The sequence below is a fragment of the Atheta coriaria genome, unplaced genomic scaffold (assembly GCF_025399875.1).
Source record: "Atheta coriaria isolate IRGN ID8LTWV9N9 unplaced genomic scaffold, Caltech_Dcor_3.1 hic_scaffold_4_pilon, whole genome shotgun sequence".
NCBI classification, from domain to species: domain Eukaryota; kingdom Metazoa; phylum Arthropoda; class Insecta; order Coleoptera; family Staphylinidae; genus Dalotia; species Dalotia coriaria.
Window position 1 is genome coordinate 7190062 of NW_027045446.1, and position 23913 is coordinate 7213974.

Consider the following 23913-nt stretch of genomic DNA (forward strand, 5'->3'; position numbering starts at 1 on the left):
GGGGGCGGCATGAAAAACCAGGCGGTCAGTAAGTCAGCAAGCACCTAATTGCATATGATATATCGTCCGGTCCACTCCGCCGGCGACTACAACTCCAATCCGAAGATATCCCCGAAAGAAGTGAGGGCGAAGAAAGTAAGTGGCTTTTAGTCCATCGCTCGACAATGAAACGTGTCGGAGATTTATGAGGAGAATCCCTGTTATTGTTTTATTTATCGTCGGCCTAGGAATGTGGACTTTCCGTCGTTATGTGTCGCGTGATTTATTTGCGAAACTGCTGATTATTCTGTGAACTATGATTAGTGCGACTGAAAAAAATTGAACAGACAAAAATAAATTTTAGATATTTTGTAATACTTCGATGTAACATGAAACATCGCAATACTTACAGGAGTTGGAGGGGCAGCAAAAAAAGAACGCTTGCGTAACGATGGCGCGCCGACGATAAACTGCCGAACAAATCGCTTAATTCATTAGCACAAAAACCTAATCCATAAAATAAATCCACTTAAGCATAACTCACACTAACATACGCGAGAAAACGCGGGGGCGGCGAGCGTGTTGTGCGCCGTGCGCCGGACCGGCCGACGTGGCGCTGATTTATCGCCGCCGGTATTCAATTTACGGGCCAATTTGTGTCGAGTAGATTTAGCGATCGGATCCGCGCGCCGCATCTCCGAAAGAGTTCGCAGTTCGCGCGCGTTTCGGGGGTGGCGGCGCTAATAGCTTTCACGACCGTGCTAAGGGGGTTAACACATCGTGTGAAGCCGAGCACTTGAAGCCGACCAATCTTGCCGATTGCCTCGGACGACACGGCGGGTCGTTCTTTGCCGCCGCCAGCCGCCGCCAACACGGCCAGTAACGTTTACGCTACACTTTTAATTCGATTTAGTGTTTTGCAGCGCAACGACTCTGTTGAGCGGCTGGTAATGAACGGCTTCCAACGGTGGAAACGGAAAAAGGACCTATAAGTGAACCATCGGAAGCGGCAATTAATTCAAGCTGTTAATAGGTGTTAGGCTGTAAAAAAAGAATTCCAGTCAAAATACAAATGAATGTGTTGACAACGTATTCTATTTTTTTTTTAAATTTTATTGAAGAGTTTTAATAAAAAATGAAAACGTGTTAATGATTTTTTCTTAATCAACATGCGGAAACTTATTTTCCATGCCATCGTCGAATAAAATATTAACCACCAATACATTATCCTGTTTTTCATTATCATTAGTATCCTCATTTTCACTTTGCTCGAACCACCGAAAACTTTCCAGAACATAAAAACACATTCAATTCTATTACCTTTATTATTTCTTTTCAAGTTACTTTCCCTAATTCACATTGCTTCCCTGCTTTCATACTTCGCTAGTTTAGTTTGCCTTTTAAGCAACAGTATCATTAACACTGACTAACTTTTAGGGCGTCCATTCAACATCAAATCAATCCCGGCAGAATTATGACTACTTTTAGTCGCGTTCCTTAACTTGCTTTAGTTTCAGGATAGTTTGAAAGCAGTAAATTACGAATTCATATCAAATGAAACGCATAACTGGCATACAATGTGCTACAATTATATTTTATTGATATGATACTATGACTTCTTGATTTTACTACAATGATATAATCAATAAAAACAACTATAAACTCCAAAGCGTGTGGAGAAGTGTAATAAAAATTCGACGCGGTAAATTATTAAGTATACGGCAATTATACCAGTAGAACTCGCAAAAATGCAGCATATAATCGTGCAATATACCTACTACTTTTGAGAAGTTTACGGAGGTAATTTTATAGTTTTTATCGCCAGACGAAATTTTGAAATGAAATCGGTAACATACAATATCATTTTATAAAGTTTGTGTCATTGTTGCAAATGCTATTAAAATTTCAATAATATATCTTAAAACAAAATTTTATTGTGATTCATTAATATTCATATAAGTAAACCGAATCAAAGGAATCATTTTAGTAGGATTTGACCTTACAGCGCCATCTAACAAAACAGGATAAACATTCAACATCCCGACACAGTTTTCTCTTCTTGAGAAATTGATCAATGTTAAATTTCGATTCTTGCTTTTTATCAACGACGTAATAATGTAATTAAACTAGCACCAACAAAGATAACAAAGAACAAGACCTGAATAAAGAACAACTTGTCAGTGAACCACGTTTTCCTGTCTCGAATCCGAAAGCATTTCATCTTAGCCAGATATAAAAATGCCACCCCAAACTGAGACAAATCCGAAATCAGAAAACCTAAATCTCGCAATACCTGAAAGTTTTTTGTAACAGCAAATTAGATTTAAGTTGTAGATAAAATACTTACCCTGTGCAAACTTCCTTTAGCCAAAATTACGTTCACGAAAAAATTATCTACCCCGGAAACACATATGTGTACTACGCTAATTGCCATTATCAATAGTAATTTAAACGGTCGTAATTGCTTATTCCTATTTATAAGATTCAGCACAATTGAAGTGGAAATAATCTCTGTGATAGTGAAGTAAAGCTGATGGTCCCATTGTTCGTAAAAGTGATCGTTGATGTAATTTATATACACCCACAAGGAATAATAGTGTGGGTATAAAGATGTAAAAAATAAAAGGAGCATAGAAAATCGGACACGGCCCGTCACGATCATTTCCGTGATGTACTTCATGCATTCATACAAGACGATAACACCGGTGAGCAGAAGAAGCCATATTTTCATCATATCAAAGGTGGAATTGAAATAAAACGTTTTGTATTTGCTGATACTGTTTTCGTACGGACCTAATAAATACAAAACAAATTATTACAATGCGAATAAGCATATTTATGCTTTATATTACCTTTAAAAACGGTATCCCAGCATTCGCAAGTACAACTAGCCTTATCCACTGGAAAGTGGTATTTTCCCCATAATTTCCACATAAGGAATATGTGAACCACTGGTATGGCAAACGCCACTAGGTAAGCGACTAATGAGGTGAATATTTGTAATCTCATTTTGTCTTTTAATTAATCTATCACAGGAATTAACTTAAACCATACTAGAAACTAAACGATTTGCTTCGAAACTGTTGCTAGACGCTCTGGCGAACACCTAGGAAATGCAACTTTTGCTAGTATTAATAGAAAATAGTAATTTTAGATGGCTAGGAGTTTTAAATACATCCAAGCCCAGTAATGCTAATGTGGTTTTCATGTAGGCAACCCAAATTACTTGCGTATGAACATCATATTTAATATAATAGCTTTACAATTAAACTACAAACTTATGTTTAAGTTCTCAACATAAATTGGCCTAGAGTTAATTGAATAGACTCAGGCTCCTTTGCACTGGAACCTTTAATAACCTTCACAGGTGGTAATTTTCGCAGTTTACGTCCATGTCTCCCACCCTTTCGTTGCCATAAACCCGATCGGGGCCTATTTCCCAATTCCCTATTTTTCTGTGCAGACCCAATAGGTGTGGAACCATGCTCTACATTTCCAATCCTACCCACAGTGCACATGCACTCTTGTGGCAAGGAAAATTCCTTTTTACTAGGCATTTTGATGACCACGTGATTATTTGGCGCTTTCCTCAAAATGGTGGCAAATGTTCCAGCTGCATGCACCAAGAATCCACCTAAACCTACATATTTCTCAATATTGTGTATTTTGGTACCAAGAGGAAGAGCTCCCAAGGGGTATGCATCACCTTCATTTGGCCTTACTAAAATATAAAAATATAGAATAAAGAGACAAATAAAACAGACATATTGTTAACAATGATATAAAAAATTTACCTGGAATTCTAGGTATGTGCATGGATGTTTTGATAATATCACCAGCTTTCATGTTTTCAGTTGCTAAAATATATTTGAGTTGATCTCCAACTGCAACTAAGGCAACATTTGCAGTACGATTGCCATCCTTGATGATTTTTATCACTCTCTCATCCTGTGGTGGACCTTCTTTTGGACCTTCTCTCTTCCATTGAATCCAATGATATTTGTGTTTAATGCCACCACCAATTCCTTTCACTGCTAATCGGCCTGTCACTGGATCTCTACCAGCCAAATTGGTAGTGTCCAAGGGCTTAACTGTATAATCTTCAGGAAAGTGAATGATTCGACGATATGCAATACCTGTACCAATTTCTGGTTTCACTACATACTTGTAGTTTCTGTATGAATTTGTAAAAACTGGTGTAACTGATGAGCTTCTAATGCATAAGCGTGATAACGCTGTTGATAAAGATGCCATTCTTATTACTTAAGGTGTAAGAATTAAAGAATTAAATCACTCGCGTAAAACATTACTTTCAGGTTATGTCAGCTGCGTTTGTGAACGCGCGCACGGCACGATGTAGGTATACCAAGTGTATATTTAGGAACGATGTTTTAATTTTGAGATTTAGTGCGGAACTGGTTTTATTCTGTAGATATATTGTACAACTTGTTATTGTCAATTTAATGTGTGTTATTATTCGATTCTGCAAAGCTATATTGCAGTTAATGTTGAATAATGTTACATATGAAAGCTTGTTCATTCTGCCCTTCATCGCAATGGCAATATAATGTAACTTTGCAAATGCTATACAATTTGATTGTAACATTTAATGTAAGGGCTACACTGACTTCTAAAAGAATTAAATTGAAAGTTATCATTTTGTTAAGTATTTGACATACTAAATATTAAAGATAATGCCTGTGATGAATACGATTATTAAACAGTTTTAAATTATAAGTAATTACATTTTCAAGTGTGTGACACAATTAAACCTTAAATACAAGACCTGCCACCAGTTTTGAACTAATTGATGAAATCTTAATAAGCGTTGCGTGCAATTAGCCATGAAATTGTAGACTTGCTAGTTTATTTCAAGTCAATTGAATAATTCGAATATAAAATTTGACCAAGTACTTGTGGTAATTAAATTAAAAATCTTAGTGTGGCGGCCTTCCTTGGATACATTACATTTTCAGCAAAGCCGTCATTTTATTATACAAATACACCATAAGGTGGACAAAGCAAATAGTAAAATTCGTGGATTTTGATGCTGGCGCCAAATCTTCAATAGGTCTCGCAAAAAGTTAAACCTAGGACAGTGTTAAAAACCAATTGGGTATTCCAAAAATAAAATATTACATTACATAAATTTGGCAGAACCCCGAGAACACCCCGAGATCCTGAAGATGTTTTTTCTTATGGCTTGTGAAATCTTCTGTAGAATCCTCTGCTAAGTAACCATTTCTTCAGACACCGTAATCCAAATAAAAACCACGATTAATGCAATGTTGTAAAGTTTAATTGTGGAATTTTCGGAAAATACTTAATTTAGAAGGTGGATTTTCATCGCTAGATGGAAAACGATAGGAAATTTGAAAGAACTATTGAAATCGCAAAATCGGTTCCCGAGATAAAGCCGAATTTTCACAGAAATTATGAAAAAAAATCATAAAATTAACAGTAATCAAATTGTATTATATATATCACTTTACTTAGGGTAAGTGAAACATGGAATTTAGTAAAAGTTAATACACATATTCACACATACTAAAACGTGTAGTGTGCAACAACCCGCGTACAGTGCAAGATCTGAACGCCATAACTTGTAACATTGATATTGATAAACGCGTAGAGACAAAAACGACAACAATTCTATTGTGTGTACCTAGTAATTTCACAATATTGAAATCTCCTCAAATGCGTACATACAAAAGACTATAAAATCCGATTACGAGACCCTTATATGGAAATAATGAATTATGAAAAATAAATTAGTAGTATTAATTCAATGCTAAACTTACCAGTGGAACGATGACGAACTGCAACTGATGTTTCATGCAGTTTTCAGCAAACACATGGCATACATTGTAATGACTGAACAAATTCAATTTTTCAAAAAAAACTTACATTATCCTTAAAAAATACATGAGGTACAAATTCAAATAATTAAACAAAGTAGTGTAGATATTTCGATGTATATTTTTTTGTACACTGACTTACAAACATTGTGTATGTGTATTACATATTAATTTCTTGTTCAACATTGAAAATGATCACACATTTATTAATATTAATATTATTTTTTGTTATTTTTAATATATCATAATATAATATAATCAATAAACAATAACGTCCCGCTATGAGATAAGTGAGAACACCATCATCATACTGACCGTTTACAAATCCAAAGTAAAACGAACGTAATCTTTGCCTTCTAACTTTACTCTTCTTGCTTGCTTTTTTGATCTTTTACATTGAGTTAAAATTATGTACATAGGACATTGTATAATGACCCATACAGATATTATCCTTCAAGGTTTTTCGTATTCTTTCTTATCATTGCTCTCATTCCGCGAACCTATCAATATAATGTAATCGTTAATTATTATAAAAACACACACAAAAATGTTACCATTATCACAATATCGTTTCCTGAACAGCACCAATGTTCATTTCATTATCAGTTTCAGTGTTAAGTTATAGTAATTTATTAGTTCTGCTGAGCAAGTTAATGCTGATTACCCATTCCAATTAATCATGTTCCGAACTATTCAAAAGGGTAATGTAAAATGAGTAAAGTCAAACTTATTGTCACTAGCGGAAAAATTGAATTTAATTATGGTTTTCGTTCACAACAGTGAGTAAGAAGTCGGACACCTAATACGATTACTATTACAGTACAGAGTAGATTAACATTTTTTTTCTTTGGGAAAAGTTTCGTCAAAACCGCTAGAGTGTATATTTGAAAAACACAAATCTAGTGCGTCCAACATTTCGCTTGAAAACTACTTTCTTAAATCGTTACACATTCACATTAATATCAAAAATTATCAAAATATCATTAATATCACAATTGCATTGAAAATCTGAAGTATTTACAAAGAAAACAAAGAAAATTTCAATCAAACGCTTAATAATATTACAACAGACCGTAACAAATCATAAAATTATTATAAACATGTGTACAATTCAAAACAAATATAAAATAAATAACACAGATGAACAGATAATAATTATACCTCAAATGTTAGAGCTTATAACAATATTTGTTGGTAGAAATAGAATAATACATATTCTTGTCAATCTAATTTAAAATAAACAGAATAATTACTTTCTGTTTTGTCTTTGTGTCAACATAAGAAGCTCACACATTTAGGGCACAACAAAAGTTTGAAATTGTTAATTGTGTCATGTCATCATCAATATTAAACTACAACGGTATTTAGATCCAGAAACAAATCGAAAAAGTGCTTACATTTATAGTTCTTAGATATTATATTAATAATAAGAGACACCGAAGAACGACACTTAGACATTTTGTTCGCATAAAATATTATAGGTTGAATTTTGTTCGAGAATTTCAACAGACAAAAAGCACCCTCATGTGCTTCGAAGGTGTAAATAATCTGTGTAAGTTTGATTAAGTCTATGCCCCTCCTATCTCATTAATTTACAGACGATACAATCATATTATTTCTTTGAAAATGTTTAAACCACAATTAATTGACAACATTGACCAAACTGCCAAGTTAAATAGACATTAAGTGAAATACTTTTAAAGTTTTACACAAATTTTACACCGTCAAATCAATCAGAAAACGCAAAATTTACAAGATTATTGAGAAATGATTATTATGCCTTAATAATTCGTTTCAGTCCCACAGTTTCCAACTACAAACATGTAAATTGCATAACATTTCATTAACCATTATTTCATTATTTGCACAATTTTTACTACTCGCATAACTTCTCTGTAACAGCACAACAATATCACCACGCATTGCATTTCGCGTTATTTTCACCGCAATCGTTTGCCATCTTCCTCATCTGCTTACATAACTACGTGTAGAGTTATTCAAAATCGAATCAATGTTTATTAATAATCGAATTACATACAATTAACTCTGGGCAAAATATATATTCTCTCCATTTGACTCCGCTTTACATTCAATAGTTTTCATTATTATTTTCTCGGTAATAAATATATTATTATCATAGTAATTTCCCTTACAGCATAAATTTCATTGCGCCTATACGTGTACGATTTCGTTTGTTTTTTCGTGTCGTTTTAAGTGTCTACAACACGTTTCGTTCGAACACCTTTTCGCAATGTTAATGTTAAATCTGGTTTAGCATGTATATCAATTTGTTAAATAGTAGGAACATGAATCCATAAATATATCTGTTTAAAATATGTACACGTTTAATAATCATAGATTTTAAAATGGATCGAATGTTGTCTCGGGGCCTTCGCATGGATGGATGATCCCATAATATTTCTCATTATAGATATATCGTAATGCATATCGAATAGTTTACGGAGAGAACAATTTGAACAACAATACACCTATGTCGTCTTTACTTGTTTATACATTAATAATTGGACAATTTCTTGTGTGTTTTAAAATTTGTTTTGAGTTTAGTTGAACGTTCTGGAAGGAATTAATGTTATCCGCAGGGAATTTTCATTTTGTTGGACTCGCTTGTCGATCGTTTATTTGTGTTAATGTTCATGAATGTGTGTATCACTAAAAAGGCACGTCATATGAAGAAGAATTACAATTATATAAAAACTATCCGTTCGTTTTATGACTCATCGTCTAGATGTCACCCATTTTGTATTCGGTTCTCACTTTAACATTCCTTAATCCTAGCTTGTTTAGACGAAGAAAAATATAAACTGTGTGATATTATGCTTATCTCTTATCTCTACTACAAACTGGCAATCAATCGAAGGTTAAATCAATATAAAAACCCAGCACTCTCGAAGAAGAAGTTCCTACTGTAAAATCAGTCTTTGTATGCCCCGTTTCAAATATATTTGAGAAAATATCACACGTCGTTAATCTAAATTCGCTCCTGGCCATCACAATGCGCGTCACTGACCTAATCTAACAATATGTAAATCAGTCTCACTCACAACCGCACCGTTTTCGTTTGCTTTAACTAAAATCAGTCCGTGAAAAGCAATCTTATCTCGCGCTATCGTATAATATCACACAGTAGAATTAAAAGTCGCTCCCTACAAACACTGTGAGCGAGTGGTACTAATTTAATAAAAAAATATGCAAAACTATAATATTGTTAGTCGGTAATCTCAAACGCCTAATCCTAAACACTTATATAATGAATTACCAAATTGCTCTTTTCGAAATGTGTGAATATTTCTGAATTGACTCCCATTTTATTCGAGGGTCGAGCGATTGCATCCGAAACATGAATTGTTTTGTATTGTTTTCAGTGTTTTTTGCTTGCATAAATTAAACTATGTAATAACTAAAAAGATTGATAACAATAGTTTGATTTTACGTTTAAAACTTGTTCTATGGCAAATATTGAGGTACATATGATTGTTGGAGCCTTGAGGCTAGCTTTAGTGTTAAAATTAAGAAGATTCATCCTCTTGATTTAGTCAAAACTCAATTATCTTCAACATTTCTTTGTTTTTCTTTTGACTAAATCAAGACGACAATATCCCTTAAGTTTTGTATAATATATAAATTTGTTCTTGCGTTACTGTAATTATTACTATTTCAACGGTTGTATAATATGCTGTATTTTTATAAATCAACAATAACAAATCCTGCTGTTAAACTATTGTTAGTTGGTTAGTCTGGTAGAAGTCTGGTTAGTATTCTGTACATAAAAATTCTGTATAAAAAATAATTCAATCCTATGTTTAATGTTAATATTTCTATTGCGCCCGATTAAAATTAATTCCTGTCGCGGCAGCAACGCAGTTCGATGTCGCTTAGCATTGATCAGTTTATTGCAGGTGTAATTGAGGTGTAATTCAAAGCGCCATAAACTTAGATTCATGACAGTTGAGTTTGTTTGTGTTGAGGTAAAAGTACGTTTGGCACGGCATTGAATCATAATAAATATTGTTTGATTTGAGTTAAACGTTAATCATTAATAATTTAATTAATTATTTGTTCGATGGTTCGGAATATCGACGGCGTAATTATTCGGACGCTCATTTTCTTCCTGTGTTCGTTTTTTTTGTTATCAATCGCTCAAGAAGGCATCGAGTATGCTTACACTTACACTTAGAAAATATATTCGATATTTAATAAGCTGACAATTTCGACGTATTTTTTGTCGACGACTCGTTGTAAGTACGTATCACATGCCTCGTTTCATTTCAATTGTCTTCATGTTTTACGGTTGCTCGTGAAATGACTAGCAGGAATATTAATTGTCACTGGTTTTTACATCTCTGAATTAATATTGTTTACAGCGAAAACATTTACGTCTGATGGATGTAATTATAATAAGTTAGTGGGCTTGCATGCCTGGATGCGTATTGTTTTCTCTTGTGTATTCGTTTTAATTTCGTCAATTTGTTCGTTTTGTTAAAATTGTATTGCTTGGTAACTCACTATGCAATATCAGTTTCACATTAGTAAAATATCAAAACTAAATACGTAATAATATGTATCTACTTCGTAATGTATAAGTATACTCGTCTTATATCGATAAAAAATTTCTGGCACATTTATGGTACCAAAAATATTAATAAAATTAATCGTACGTGTATAACAGAAGTCGTTAAAAAAAGTCTTGACTGAGATTCAAATATGTGAAACAGATATTTATAATATTTTCTGTTTGATTACATTTCTTGTTCGTTTTTGTTTTGTTTACTGTTTCTTGTTACATTGTTTACTTGTGTTTTTATTAATCACAGCCGAAATTAGTTTTTAATTGCGTTAAATTTCCCAATTTTGCCAACCCCAATTAGTTTTTGTTAGTTATTAATTCGAAAAAGGACGGAAACAAGTAGAATATTTATACTCAACATACAAACCGTCCCCAAAACGTGTTTATAAATTTTCGGCGGATTTGCGTTCTGGAAAAATCCTTGATGAATTAATCAAATGGCATCAAATGAATGGTAGTCGTTTCGGGGCCCTTTATTCACTTAAAGGGCCCTATATCAGCGAGGCGTGTTGATGTGCGTCGTCAGATGCTTGGACAGATAATCAGCCCTGGCAAAGCATTTGCCACACATGTCGCAATGATAGGGACGCTCGCCAGTGTGAATGCGCAGGTGGCGAGTAAGGTCGGACTTGCCTCCGAAAGCTCTCCCACAGAAGAGACACACAAAGGGACGTTCGCCGGTGTGTTTACGCACATGGAGTTTGAGATTCTCCTTGGAGCGTACGCACTTACCGCAGAAAGGGCAAGCGAAACGACGCTCTCGTTGACGTTCGGCCGCATCGGCGCGGAGGAAGCTCAAAATGGACGCTTCTTGAGCAGAGCGGAAGGCTTCCGAAGAGCTGGCGGGCAGAGTTGAAAGAGAGAACGAGTCGATGGTATCATCCTGTTCAGCTTCCCCTTCTGCATCAGCTTCATTCTCAGCTGGTTCAGAAGGTTCGGCAATTTCATCAGACATGGTCTCCTGCTTGATGACCACCTCTACATCTACGTCCACTTCATGGGCGGTATCTTGATCTTCGACGGGAAGAGTTTCGTTGGACGATGACACCTGGTCACTGCTGTTTTCTACCATGGGCGGCATGATATCTCGTATAATCGTTGAATCCAACACATTGGTTCTCTCCCTGTGGGTATTCTCCCTCTCCCTTTCTAAAGCACCCATAGCTTCAGAACTTTTTCCATGAAGACGTTCCAAAGCGTGATTCAAACGATGCTTCTTGAATGACTTCAAGTACCGGAATTGCATGCCGCAGACATCGCAAGAAAACAATTTATCTGCAGGGAGCCTAGCACGATGATTTTGTTCGCGGTGCTTAACGTAAGCTGAGCGGTACCGATAGCTTTGTCCACACTGTTCGCAGACGAAGGGTTTGTCAATCGAGGTCAGGGAGCCAATGTGTTGGAGGGCGGTGTGCTGCTCGAGAAGCCAGATTGACGGAAAAGCCGCCATGCAAGCGGTGCAGCGAAACATCTCTTCGCCGATCAGTGCAGGATGCATTAGGCCTACTTCAAGCAGGGAGGTAGCCAAAGAAGCGTATGGCAGACCAAATGGGGTTGAGGAGCGCGAAGAATGAGCCGAAGCCGGACGATCCAAACATGGAGAACTGAAACACCTTTCAACTTCGACTACCGACATCTGAAACATGAAATTTAAAAATTAGTTCAATCGGTGCCACATTTCCTACGAAAATAAGTTAAGGTCATTCGTAAAATATAATTAGTATAATTTTTCATCAGGTTTTATTTGTCAAAATCTTATTTTTATACAACTATGATATGCATTTTGTTTAAAACAATAAGCATAATGTTTTGCAGTTTCTCGTCGTTACAAATTCAGGGTTTCAGTAATCCATGGCAAACAATAAATACAACAAATATTCATAGAATCTCGTCTACTTCTCCGCACACATCCTCAATTCTCTATAAACATGTAACATTTCCTCCAGACAAAACTTAATCATTTGAACATAAATTTACAACACCGTGCCAGTGAATCATTGATTATAAATTATTATTTTCTTTTCAATTACAGCTTCAACTAATGATACAAGCGACGAACTCGAAAGGGATCTCCATTATACATGCGTGTATTCAATAATTGTATTCTCATTCGTGAGAGCAGAACCATAACGAAAATTAGTTTCTTGCAACAATTGAATATGAAAAGTTCTCGTGCAATAAACGTTAATATTGTTAATAGAGGGTAACTATGCATCTGATCTCCAACATCTTCACTAACAGCAGGAATCCTAATCGAGCGTCCTCTCCGTAATCCTGCACTGAAAGCTACTACAAGATTGCCTACGTTTTCGCTCAACTAAGTAAGATCATAATCGTTTTTTTATAATCATTGCAGACTTAAACTTAATCTGTTTAATCAGCTTTTATGTTTAATGTCCTTATGTTCAGAGTCGGTACTTATCATTTAGCTTTATTGGTTTATTAATACATTTATATTGCTATCGTTTGCTTGTTTGTTGCTTGATTTGTGTCAATCATCGTGTGGTAAGATATCGTCGTTATATTACCGGTTTAATTCAATAATTAACAGGAACTGTAGATGAATAAATATATCGCTTGCTTGAAAGAAGGACTTGACATCTACAACCAAACTATCAGTTAAATTAATGAGAATCTTTATTGTTATGTAACCTCTAGAAAACATAAATTCGTATAAACAAAACAAACGTATACTTTGTATGCAGGTAATAAAAGTGTTGTCGCGTATCATTAAACAAATTCATAGTATCAATTAAACATAACCTCGATCGAGTGCTAGAACTTCACCTTTGAATTACTTTAACTTAGTTGATGATGCGTCGTAAAATACTACAGGAACATGGGAGTTTAAACTTAATCGTTAACGATACTAGTTCATCAAGTCGTCCTTTCACAAAACATCAGCCGGCTTAAATCGCAACGAATGTTTAGTCAAAATCGGTAGTTGGCACTCAATCATATCGTAATTAATAGATCATTAATCGATCGTTAGATCATTACAGACGTAATTAATTGCTACACGTACGTGCTGCGCCTGTAAATCATACATTTCCGCGTTCCCGCTTTATTCGCTATTGTAACATGGAAAACATAAAAATTACCGGTTTCTCGGTCGCTCTGCGTCTCGGCGTGTGTTTGCTAATTGCATTATGCATCATGCGTTACCAGTTCTATAGGTCAGATCAAATCAAAGAACGCAACCGTTTTGAGTGATTAAACCATTGAGGCGATTGAAATACGTCGTGTGCACGTTACTTAATGGCGTTTTCATAAAAAAAGGATGCAGGTAAATGTCGTCGGCATATCAAAGGCGATTAATTCATGCAAGTATACGTGTGTGTATACAAAACGGTAATCGTAACATTCGACATTTGTTTCTATATTCTTATTTGTATATAAGTATTGTATCAATTATTGCATTATTGTTACCCGGTTCGGTTTCTGTGGAATTATGTGTGAGTGCATTTGCAGGTAGAAAAACTTTATATCGGCGGCGCTACTAGAATATATTCGTCAGTATACTATTATCACGTTGAGTCTGCTTAACAATACTGTATCTATCGAGTCGGTGTGAGCAAATCGGTTTGGTATTATTGTATTACTTACATGTAAGGAGTTACTGTTTTAATCATCAGGGGGTTTTCATAAGCAACGTGCGCACGACATAAATCCGAACACCTCAAAGTGACTTTATAAACATTTTATCCATCAATTGATCTTGCAAAACAAAACGTATTATTGTATTTAAAAATTCTGGATTTCTATTGAATATATGTATTGATATTGGAAGTGAGTGGCCCTGAGCTACCATGTCCGTTTACTACTAATCAACACTGATAACAAAAAATACAACAATTTCCTTTGATACTAAACACAAATTCATTCGCAAAAAGTACTATTATGTGCAATATTAAATCATGCTTTGTTTCATTTTTTTAAATTTTGTCGTGGTTATTTATATTTCGAATCAATTTTGTTCATTTGCAAGAGAACACGAGTCATCATCGGTCCTTTGGCACAAAATAAATTTTTCCTAACGCAATTTTGAGCAAACAATAGATTATATTTTTCCAATTGGTAATTTGAAACACGTTCGTGTTCATCACAGACTTATACAGACTTCATCTGCATCTTTTATTTATGTCTAATTGAGAAAATCTACAATGCCAATTTTAAATTGTTCACAGTTTTTGTATCGCCTAATGTAAATTTTAGTTAACAAATATCAAATAGCCAATTGGTTTAATAATTCGAATTCGAAAGGCAGCTTTTTCAGTCAAATAGTTCTTAAAATCCATAGTATCATTATACATCTCTATGAGATATAATATTTTCTGCTCCTTAAAGTGTTTTAAAAATATGTACAATTGCGCAAACATTATTCGCTCCGCTAAACATCCTTCATTTTCTCCATTCTCACTAACACTGCCTTTGCACATTTTGGAATTTTACACGCGAATTAAATTTTAGAGTAACTCGCAATTACTTGATACGACTGCGTCGCAATTATTTTAAAATTTCACAATAAATTTGACAGGTTCAGCACCTTTTCATCGTTTTTGTAGTCTGTGAGAGATAGAACTTTATCGCCAATTATTTTCGCTAGTGTGATGACTCGTAATGTTTAGTGTTTTAACACTAATCTTAATATTTCTCAGATGACAATCGTCCATACATGTGTTTTGGTAGTCTTGTAAAACAGACTTGTTCCTCAAATTATAAAAGTCTTATCGAGAGGCACTCCGGTTGCTGCATTTAATATTCAGTAAGTAATATTTTCTCATATTTTACTTACAGGTAGAGCTATGTGATTCCAATTCTTAGTATTTTTACAAACGAAAAAGCAACTTATTACTTTCGCAAACTAATTGATGCATTGATCTATGTGAACCTTTAAAATTTACGATTTCTATTTCATATCATCGAGTGTTCTTCGACTTTACAATATGTACACAATTATTTTTCATCGTTTCGTTCTGCATTTGTTGTGTGATTGACAATATTTTGTTTTTCGATTATTTTTTTACACCTCGTTTGAAAATTGTCAATTGCCATTTGTTATTGGGCGCGCATTTATTTACTTCACTCGTCATCTTCTCATATGTATTAATAGTTGTATATAATATATAATATAATAATATATTCTCTCTATTAAAAATATTATAAATATACTCTCTCACGTATATATTAAGTATAGGAAACAAAAAGTATAGTTATCGAATATATAATATATAATTCTTACACGACTACCAAGTGGTGGTGGTGGTGATGGTGGATTTAGTGTGTGTGTGTCTTGTATTTCCGAATAACATTCGTTTATCTCAACAGATGAACATTTACGTTTTAAATTTATTCTTGACCGGCGGATGTGTAAACGTGTTTATTACAAGTCTATGGTGCTGATAATAGATATCATCATTATTATATATTAATATATATCACTAGCGTTTAATTAGTAAATAATTATTCATCTTAATATGTAGTAATATGTATATGTTTGTTATCAGTATCGGTTCGAGAATGACGCGCGTGTGATTTCAAAGATTTACTAGAAGATTTGCTTTGCTCTGCAGTGATTTCATCGTGATATATGCATTATGTAATATTCTAGATACGCTTGCTTTTTTGTGTGGTAGGTATAAACTTTTATAAGAACTTTATAATCTCTCGCCTCGCAGTTCGCTTCATTTCTTTATTATTAATTATTGCTATAATTTGCTTTGTCGTGGGATTTATATTAGTATGCAGACGATAAAAAAACAAACAAGTCGTACTTAAAAATTCTCTCTAATCATAGACAATTAAACATAAAAACTTAAGAAAAACATAAACAGAAACAAGAACAAAAGAACAAGAAACAAGATATATATCAACTCGACGGATTCGCATCAAATGATTACATGTGTGTCAACCTGCTGTGAATAATACTGCCCGACATGTTGTTTGACGCGCGTTAAATTAAGAACTGAAATCTACCCTCCAATTGGAATGCATAGATGCGCTCGAATCTAAAGATATTGTGAACATATATTAAACTACCGGCGTGTGTAATCAGCTATCATCAGGTGAGTTGAATTAGTACTCATAGTCATAGTCAAAGAGTGCACGTATTTAGAGTCGCGTCGTCTGCTAAACAAATCGAATCGAATCAAATCAATCAGCCTCGCGAAGACTTCTCAAGCATCGAAAATCGACTGAAAACTTCTTCTCTCACTTCATTCGCACCATCGTTTGCCATCGCAATTTTCTGCCTAAATAAAACACTTACTTAACATCTCTGTCTCTCTGTTAACATCTTACGGCATTATCAATTATTACTATAGTTCATTAATGTTTATAATATTCAATAAGTTAATTAAGGTTCTATCACAGCTCTTACAAATGTTTCTCTTAAATATTTGTGTTTGCTTCATCAATTTAACTCTTCTGCACTGAATTCTATAACGTTTTTTTTTTCTTACTTGTTGTTTACTTGTTTATACATGTTTATTCTGCGTGTTGGGGGTGAGTGGGTGTGTGTTTTGCCTACTGGTTACATATTCATACATACGCAGCGTGTGTGATTGTGTTGAGATTATTTTCAAACTCGGGCTAATCGAGTCTTGAGTGTTGCACGTTTATTAATTCATAGCTGCCGCAAAGAGGGTAATACACATAAGTGTAGTGTAACGATCAAAACCGCTCAGAAGCCAAATTATGTATAAAGTACTAATTAATTATTTAAAAAACAGAAAGCGGAATAATGATTTAATACGAAGTCGATTATGTATTTGAATGCTGATTATTATTTTGCGGAAGAAGACATGAAAATAAAAATGTCGCAATTTTAAAACAATGGTTAAGAATTCAAATTTAACGCCGGGTTGTTTTGATATCTATACTACACTTATGTTTGTGATTGCTAACGCGATTTATGTCTAATTATTTATTTGTGAGCAGAAAAATCATCAAAACGCATCTTCCATCAATCAACTATAATTTACTACTCAATTTTTTACCACTTCAAGATCAATTTTCATGATTTTTCTTCATATGATTTCATTCATTACTCTTCCCTATCATGAACACTATAAAAATGTATTTATTGTTTGTTGTGGAATAAAATTAACCGGTGTGTATGCTTTCTCAGTTTTCCGTATGTATAATTAGCTAATATTTTACACAAAGCCCTCAAAACTACGTTTCAAAGCGTCATTATAATTCAATTTATGTCAACGTGTTTGTCCCGCCGGCGCAGCGCTAGGCGCGTGCTCCCATCCATTGTATTGATAACGAAAACGAAGCTCCGTAATCATCATTGTTTTATATATAATATATAATAACATTATATGTATATTATCATCACGATCATCAGTCTAAGGAACTATAAATGTGTTGTATAATTAAATATCTTCTCGCCGGGCGCGTCGACCGCGCGTCCGCACAATCGCAAATATTTACAAATAGCATTTCAGTATGAAGTAATAATCGTTTATTATTACTAAATCAATTAGTGATCATGTCAGCAACGATTCGTCGCACCAGCAGGTTTAAAAGTCTGATTCAGAGTTTGCGGGATTCACTGCCTGAGCCACCAGAAGAGGTCCGCAGGGCGGAGGTGGGCGCTGTGCTAGTGCGGACTCTCCTCTTCGGTGTCTAGCGGGCTGGGGGAGAGGAACTTGCGCACATACTTCGGGTAGTGCGTCTTCTCGTGCGCCTTGAGGATGGTGGAACGCGAGAACGTCTTGCCACAGAGTGTACACCGAAAGGGCCGTTCACCAGTATGCACCCGGCAATGGTCCTTCATGTGATGGCGCAGCTTGAAAGCCTTGCCGCAGAACTCGCACTTGAACGGCCGGTCGCCAGTGTGCACCGGCAGATGAGTAATGAGCGACGACACGTCCGGAAACGATTTGCCGCAGAATTTACACAGCACCACACCAGGTCCATCGGCGCTTAACTCTAGGTCCATGGGTGTAGGATGGCCTCCGTCACCAAGCCCCAGCCCATCGGGTGGGTCATGATGAAGGCCGATGGTAGGACGCGGCACACCGCCGCTGAAGTCTAACAGGGACGATTCAGCCATCAGCGCACAATGTGGCAACTGGTGTTGTTGCTCCCGGTATTTGAGGCTCTCCAGCGAGTGGGAGAGGATGTGCCGGGTGAGCTTGCTCTGATGCTGGAACGTCGTGCCGCAGTACATGCACGAATACACACGCGGCGAGCCGGCTGCCTCCCTGCCATCCAGATCCTGCAACCAAACAACAGCGACATCAACTTCTTGTGCATTTTGTTTTGCCTTTATTTCTGACTAATTGCTTTCTTTTTTGCAAAATTTGCGACTTTCGTGGCTTCGCGCTACTACCCTGTAACACTACAAGAAGTTGACGCTCATTTGTTTGGCTGGAGAAAAAGGATGTCTGCAGTAGTGCTGCGCCCTAGTGACTTTTACAACGTTTCTTTTTTGCACGTAACGAGACAAACACGTTCCGCGGTAATTTTGAGTAAAGTAAGATCGAAAAATAAACATCCTAAGCCAAAATATGATTGTCAACTTCTTGACAGCGCGCACATCTTTAACATCACCGCTGACGCCAATATCAATCTACGTTTCCACTCAGATCGATTGCCCATTCCAAATCAACCAGCAATGTTTACAGAAAAATAATAAATTGCAGCCTACAGGAAATCATATAAAAATATAGAAGCAAGTTGATTGCTAGAATCGTGATTAAACGTGTTTGATGTGTTTGTTGTTTGCAGCGTTGGTAACAAATGGTTTAATTAGCAATAAATTGTGCGCGTGATATGTATCCAGACGGGTGTTTCAACGAAAATGGAAATGGAACAATTAGAATACTTCCAATTGAAGAGTTCTTGGGTAGCACTTGATTTAATTGTTACACTTTACGTGGCATTCATTCTCTCCACATAAATAAAACTAAACTACATTAAATTATGTGTTGCGTATGTGTCTACTACTTTTCTTAGTTTCAAATCAAATTTGTTTACGGTTGATATCAAAAGTGTTACTTACAGGATCGTGCGAATGCCTGGGATAATCCGATGAGCTTTCGCCTGTGCTTTTATCATCTGCAAGCCCGCCGCCTCCACCACCTGAACCACCGCCGCCCCAGTCCACTTCCTTTTTCAGCGACTGAAACAAATTGAAAAAATACTAATTATCGCATGACTTGTTTCCTTAGCTTGGCCTATTAAAGAACATAATTTACAAATTAAATATTTTTACAGTAATTATAGAAAAAAAGAATCATAAATTGTCTTAAAATTAGTTTTAAAGTCGGGAGTACAAATTTCCCATCGGAATAATGGCAATGAAATCACGAAATTGTCAATCACGTGTTGATTTGTTCATTAATGGCTTTATTTCCGTAGTAAAAAATGATCGGTAGGTTGAAAAAGCCGAAAATTCGGACAAAAACCCGTCGAATCGGAATTTATTAATGCAGTTATGCGAAACGCGCAGCCTCGGCACGCGCCGCGTGGGAATGTGCGAAAATTTGCCGGTATTTTTAGCGCTCGATGAATTCAACACGTGTCGGATTGCGCGCCCGCACGCAGTTTTCAATTCGGCGCGATTAATAAACCAAATATACGCGTTTTTCCATTTCGAAATCCAGCCGAACAAAAAGTGAAGCGCGCAAAAAAATTGACGACCAAACACACCAATTATTATTTTCAATTCAATTTCCCCCGTTTTAGTTTGCGCGCCAACCGGAATTGCAATAATGGACGACGTGAGACGCTCAAAGAGAAAAGTAATGTCATCATCATCATGATCAAAATGACTCCGAACTACAAACTACAAACGGCGAAGAATCGTGAAATGTAAAAGGCAATGGCGGCGCAGGAAACGTCGCATGAAATCTCCGTCGCAATTTTCTGCTCTGCTTCGGCGCGCGATTATCGTTCACGCACAAATCGAGACGAGAAATGATAGTGCATTCTCTGGCTGCAGCGAGTAGCAGCGGCGGCGAGCGCATTTCAATCGCTCGCATGGAATGAGGAGTGAGGAATACAAAAGCGCGCAGAGTATAGAATCAGGCAGAACCGAGTGGTCACGTCGAAAATTGAATTTGCAGCCTGCATCTGTTCGCGACTCAGAATAGATGTGAATGTCGAATGCACGGGCGGCGGAACAATTTGCTAATGTCTTAATGACTGCTTCGACATTGACCGTCAGTATACAACTCAATGTATCGCTTTCAAACACATGCGGATACAATGCATCCTTTGAATTGGTAATCTAAGTATAAATGACAGATTAAATACTTACGAGAGGCACTTTTTGTACGGGAGGCATGTTGGAGGGTCCAGGCAGCGGCTCGCTGAGAATGGGCGAAGGAAGCCGATTGCACCCTGTGCTCAACATGGTGGAGCATGCAACGGCGGTGCCGTTGTTGTGCAGCGTCATGTCACTGGGCCGACACTGCTCCTCCAAAGTGAGCGGTGTGCCCGATGAGCTGCGGGTACGTTCGGGTGGCGGGCTACCTCCAGCACCTCCACCTCTATCTGGTGGCGTGTGGCATAACTTGGGCGGTGTGGGCACGTGTTCTCGAAGCTCTCGCTCCCGATTCCGATCACGCTCACGCTCTCGTTCCCGCTCCCGTTCAGCCCTTCTTTCAGCCCTGTCTCTATCTCGATCCCTATCACGATCTCTGTCTTTATCACGGTGGGATTCGCGGTGAGATTCACGATCACGCTCTCGATCCCTATCTCTATCCCGATCACGATCTCTCCCTGTGTTCCCGCTCACATCTTGCTTCCCGTTCTCTGTCCCTGGTCGTTATGTCCTCTGCTGGTGCCGCACTCGCCGATGTCGACGGTGAGGTTGTAGTGCTGCTGGTGGTAGTGGCAGTCGCCGGCAGCGGACTGCACGCCGACGGTTTGCTCACCAACTCGGTGGGCTCGGTTTGTTCCGGCTCTTGCTCCGGATCATCTCGTGGCTCCTGCTTGGCGCCGTTGCCGCCTCCCAGGTTGGTCATCTCCGCCAGTCCCTTCACTTTGAGACTTTCGGCCGTCTTCAGCAGTGCCGACAACTGGCAGTACTCGACGTTCACCTCGCCTTTGTACATGAACTCCACAAGGGTGCGCAGTTCGGCGAAACGCACGTCCTTCAGGATGACAATCGGGTGGCGGCTGGGATGATCGACGAACAGCGTCTGGAAGTACGAGGAGCACGCCGACAACACCACCTTGTGGGCGCGTATCGAATGGCCCTCCGAGCAGGCCAGCGTCACGTCCACCAGACTCTCGTCGCGCAGCAGCTGACTGAACACGCCCAGCAGGTTACTCTGATGATTGTTCCACCTGAGGCAATAGTGCTCACTTCCCATGTCTAAGACAGACCACACTGCAAAACAAATCAATAATTACACGATTAGAATATTTAATTTTAATTGGTTCATCAATTTAGATATAAATCATCTCAAAGCGCCTTTGCGCACAAATAAATAATTTTAATCTTTTATGTGACATTGATAAATAATTTATTTGAAATTCTGATGGTAAATTTTCATGTTTCATAATCATCTGAATGACATTCCTGTGTCAATTAGTTCCTCACATCCTTTCTATCCAACTGTGAACGCAGTGTGTCGCTAATAAATAACATTCGGAAATCCTTGAAATTGAAAAACGCACGCGTTGTCGCAATAAATCGCGTGCGGCTGCAGGGCCCTCGAGTGTGTCTCACACTGCGCGCTGAGTGCTGAATGTGCGTCGTCGGTTCGTCAATCCAGTTATAAATAAAAACATTGCGAAATCGCGCGTCGCGCAAATTTATGGTCAAGGCAATCGATTACGCGATATTCGCGATACGCGCGTCTCTCGCGAACGCGTCGCCGCACTTTTCTAAGCTGACCTACATTAGAAAATTTGCGCGCCTCGGCCCGGCCCCAAAAAAATCCATCTACACCATACCAGTAAACGAAATAGTCACCTTACGCAACTTACACAATCGAATGCAAATCTAAAACAACGACCATCGCACAATTTGCGAATATAAATCGACGCATTAAAAACTTTTTTGCATCACCATTTAATGCCCAGGCTGAACGAATATAAAGAAAAGTTTTGTTTTGGAATATTCGGCGTCTAATATGATTAGTTATTACAGTAATGTGAGTTATTAGTAGTTTTGTGTTTTATTCCGTTCGTGGAAATGTGTTCGAAAAATGCGTGAGCGGCTTGCGTTTTGTTTTCCGCACGCAGGCCTGGTGGAAAATAAAGCGGCATCGACACGAACCGCGCGTGAGAGAGGACGAAAAACGCAACTACGCAATTGAGACGCACGCGAAAAAATCGTCAGCGCGTTTTTCGCAGCGCGCGCGCGTCACGTCCACATAATTGTGAACATTTGTCCCTTGTAAAAATAACTTTGGCAAAGAAGCTAAACAAACCAAAAACAAATGCCATCAATTTTGCGTACATTTTTCGGGCATGATGACTAATTAGAACGAAGTAAGTGTATGCGGAAACAAATTGTAAGTTTAAAAAGAGTTGTAGGCACCTTTCTGACATTGATTATGCAATGTGGCGTTGTTGGTAACGCACTGGACGACTGGCCGGCGGCAGCGTGGTGGCGGTCGGCGGCGGCGACGCCGGCGGCGTGAACGACGTGACGGGCGCGTGTCGTCGAAAGCAGCGGCGCACCGTGCCGAAAACACTCATGCGTGGGAAGTGCGTGCGAATTTGTGTCCTGTGTCCGTTTGTTTTCAAAATAACTCTTCAACGCGCGATAAATGATCACTTCTTCACCACCTCCTCCTCATGATAAGGTCGAGTGTTGTTTTATTGCTTGGTTTTCTTCTTTATTGTGGTGACGATATAATGAGATGTTACCACGCGCGGTCGGTGATGGCTCGAGTACGGAATCATCTTGGTTCGCGCGCGCGGTTGCAGGAAAATAATCTGGCCGCCGCCGCCTGCCGCCGCCTGCACAAAGGCGGAAAATCTTTGCACTGCACTTTGCTTGCACTCGAATAGTAAATCACCGCGAAACGCACTTCTTTGTTCATCAGCCGGCAAAGTTTTCGATTTTTGACATCGATTTAGAGTGATTTTCGGGGAGCAGCACTTTTTTGTGTTCGCGTCTGCAGCGAGTCGGTTTTATTAATTATCGCGTTTTTTGTTGTCGTCTTGTGTTTCCTCGAGGGAGAGAGGACGACACCTCCGTCGGTGGTGGCGCTCGGAAAACTCACGGCTGACCCGGCCTGCAGTGACGTCGCCGGCCAACTGTCTGAGCGCGCCGTCCGCCGCCAACTCGGGCCGGCTCGCGGCCGACCGCGCGCCCCGCACCCCACCCTACGTCAGGCGCACCGCGACGCGATCGCGGAACTCTCACGCGCGCGCCAACGCACCGCGGTCTTTTATTCGCGTGCATTCGCAACTCGACCTGCAGCGTGCAATAACGCATCTTGCATGCAACGCCGGCAAACTTATAATAACACAAAACATAAGAAAACAACACTCTAAACCACAATAGAATCT

At 37.8% G+C, this 23913-nt stretch overlaps 2 protein-coding genes across 2 annotated transcripts; both read right to left on the reverse strand.

Moving 5' to 3' along the window:
* Positions 1-3205: 3205 nt before the first annotated feature.
* LOC135790917 (large ribosomal subunit protein uL2m-like) lies at positions 3206-4347 on the reverse strand. The gene is made up of 2 exons (XM_065301201.1): positions 3774-4347; positions 3206-3700 (listed from the first exon to the last, which is right to left on the reverse strand). The coding sequence occupies exons 1-2, from the start codon at positions 4231-4233 to the stop codon at positions 3264-3266; spliced, it is 897 nt and encodes a 298-aa protein (XP_065157273.1). The 5' UTR covers positions 4234-4347; the 3' UTR covers positions 3206-3263.
* Positions 4348-5935: 1588 nt separating this feature from the next.
* LOC135791265 (oocyte zinc finger protein XlCOF8.4-like) lies at positions 5936-23670 on the reverse strand. The gene is made up of 5 exons (XM_065301614.1): positions 22934-23670; positions 21285-21775; positions 20699-21013; positions 19439-19558; positions 5936-12058 (listed from the first exon to the last, which is right to left on the reverse strand). Exons 2-5 carry the CDS (start codon positions 21756-21758, stop codon positions 10919-10921), a joined length of 2049 nt encoding a protein of 682 aa, XP_065157686.1. The 5' UTR covers positions 21759-21775; positions 22934-23670; the 3' UTR covers positions 5936-10918.
* Positions 23671-23913: the final 243 nt, after the last annotated feature.

Bases quoted from the DNA above. Each gene is read 5' to 3' on its own strand.
- LOC135790917 (XM_065301201.1), bottom strand. From the start codon at position 4,233: ATGGCATCTTTATCAACAGCGTTATCACGCTTATGCATTAGAAGCTCA. The intron at 3,701-3,773 runs GTAAATTTTTTA...TTTATATTTTAG, and splicing joins GCACATACCTAGAATTCCAG to TAAGGCCAAATGAAGGTGAT.
- LOC135791265 (XM_065301614.1), bottom strand. From the start codon at position 21,758: ATGGGAAGTGAGCACTATTGCCTCAGGTGGAACAATCATCAGAGTAAC. The intron at 21,014-21,284 runs GCGACTGCCACT...CGGGAACGAGAG, and splicing joins CGGCGTGCAGTCCGCTGCCG to CGTGAGCGTGATCGGAATCG. The intron at 19,559-20,698 runs GTAAGTATTTAA...AATTTGTTTCAG, and splicing joins CCGTACAAAAAGTGCCTCTC to TCGCTGAAAAAGGAAGTGGA.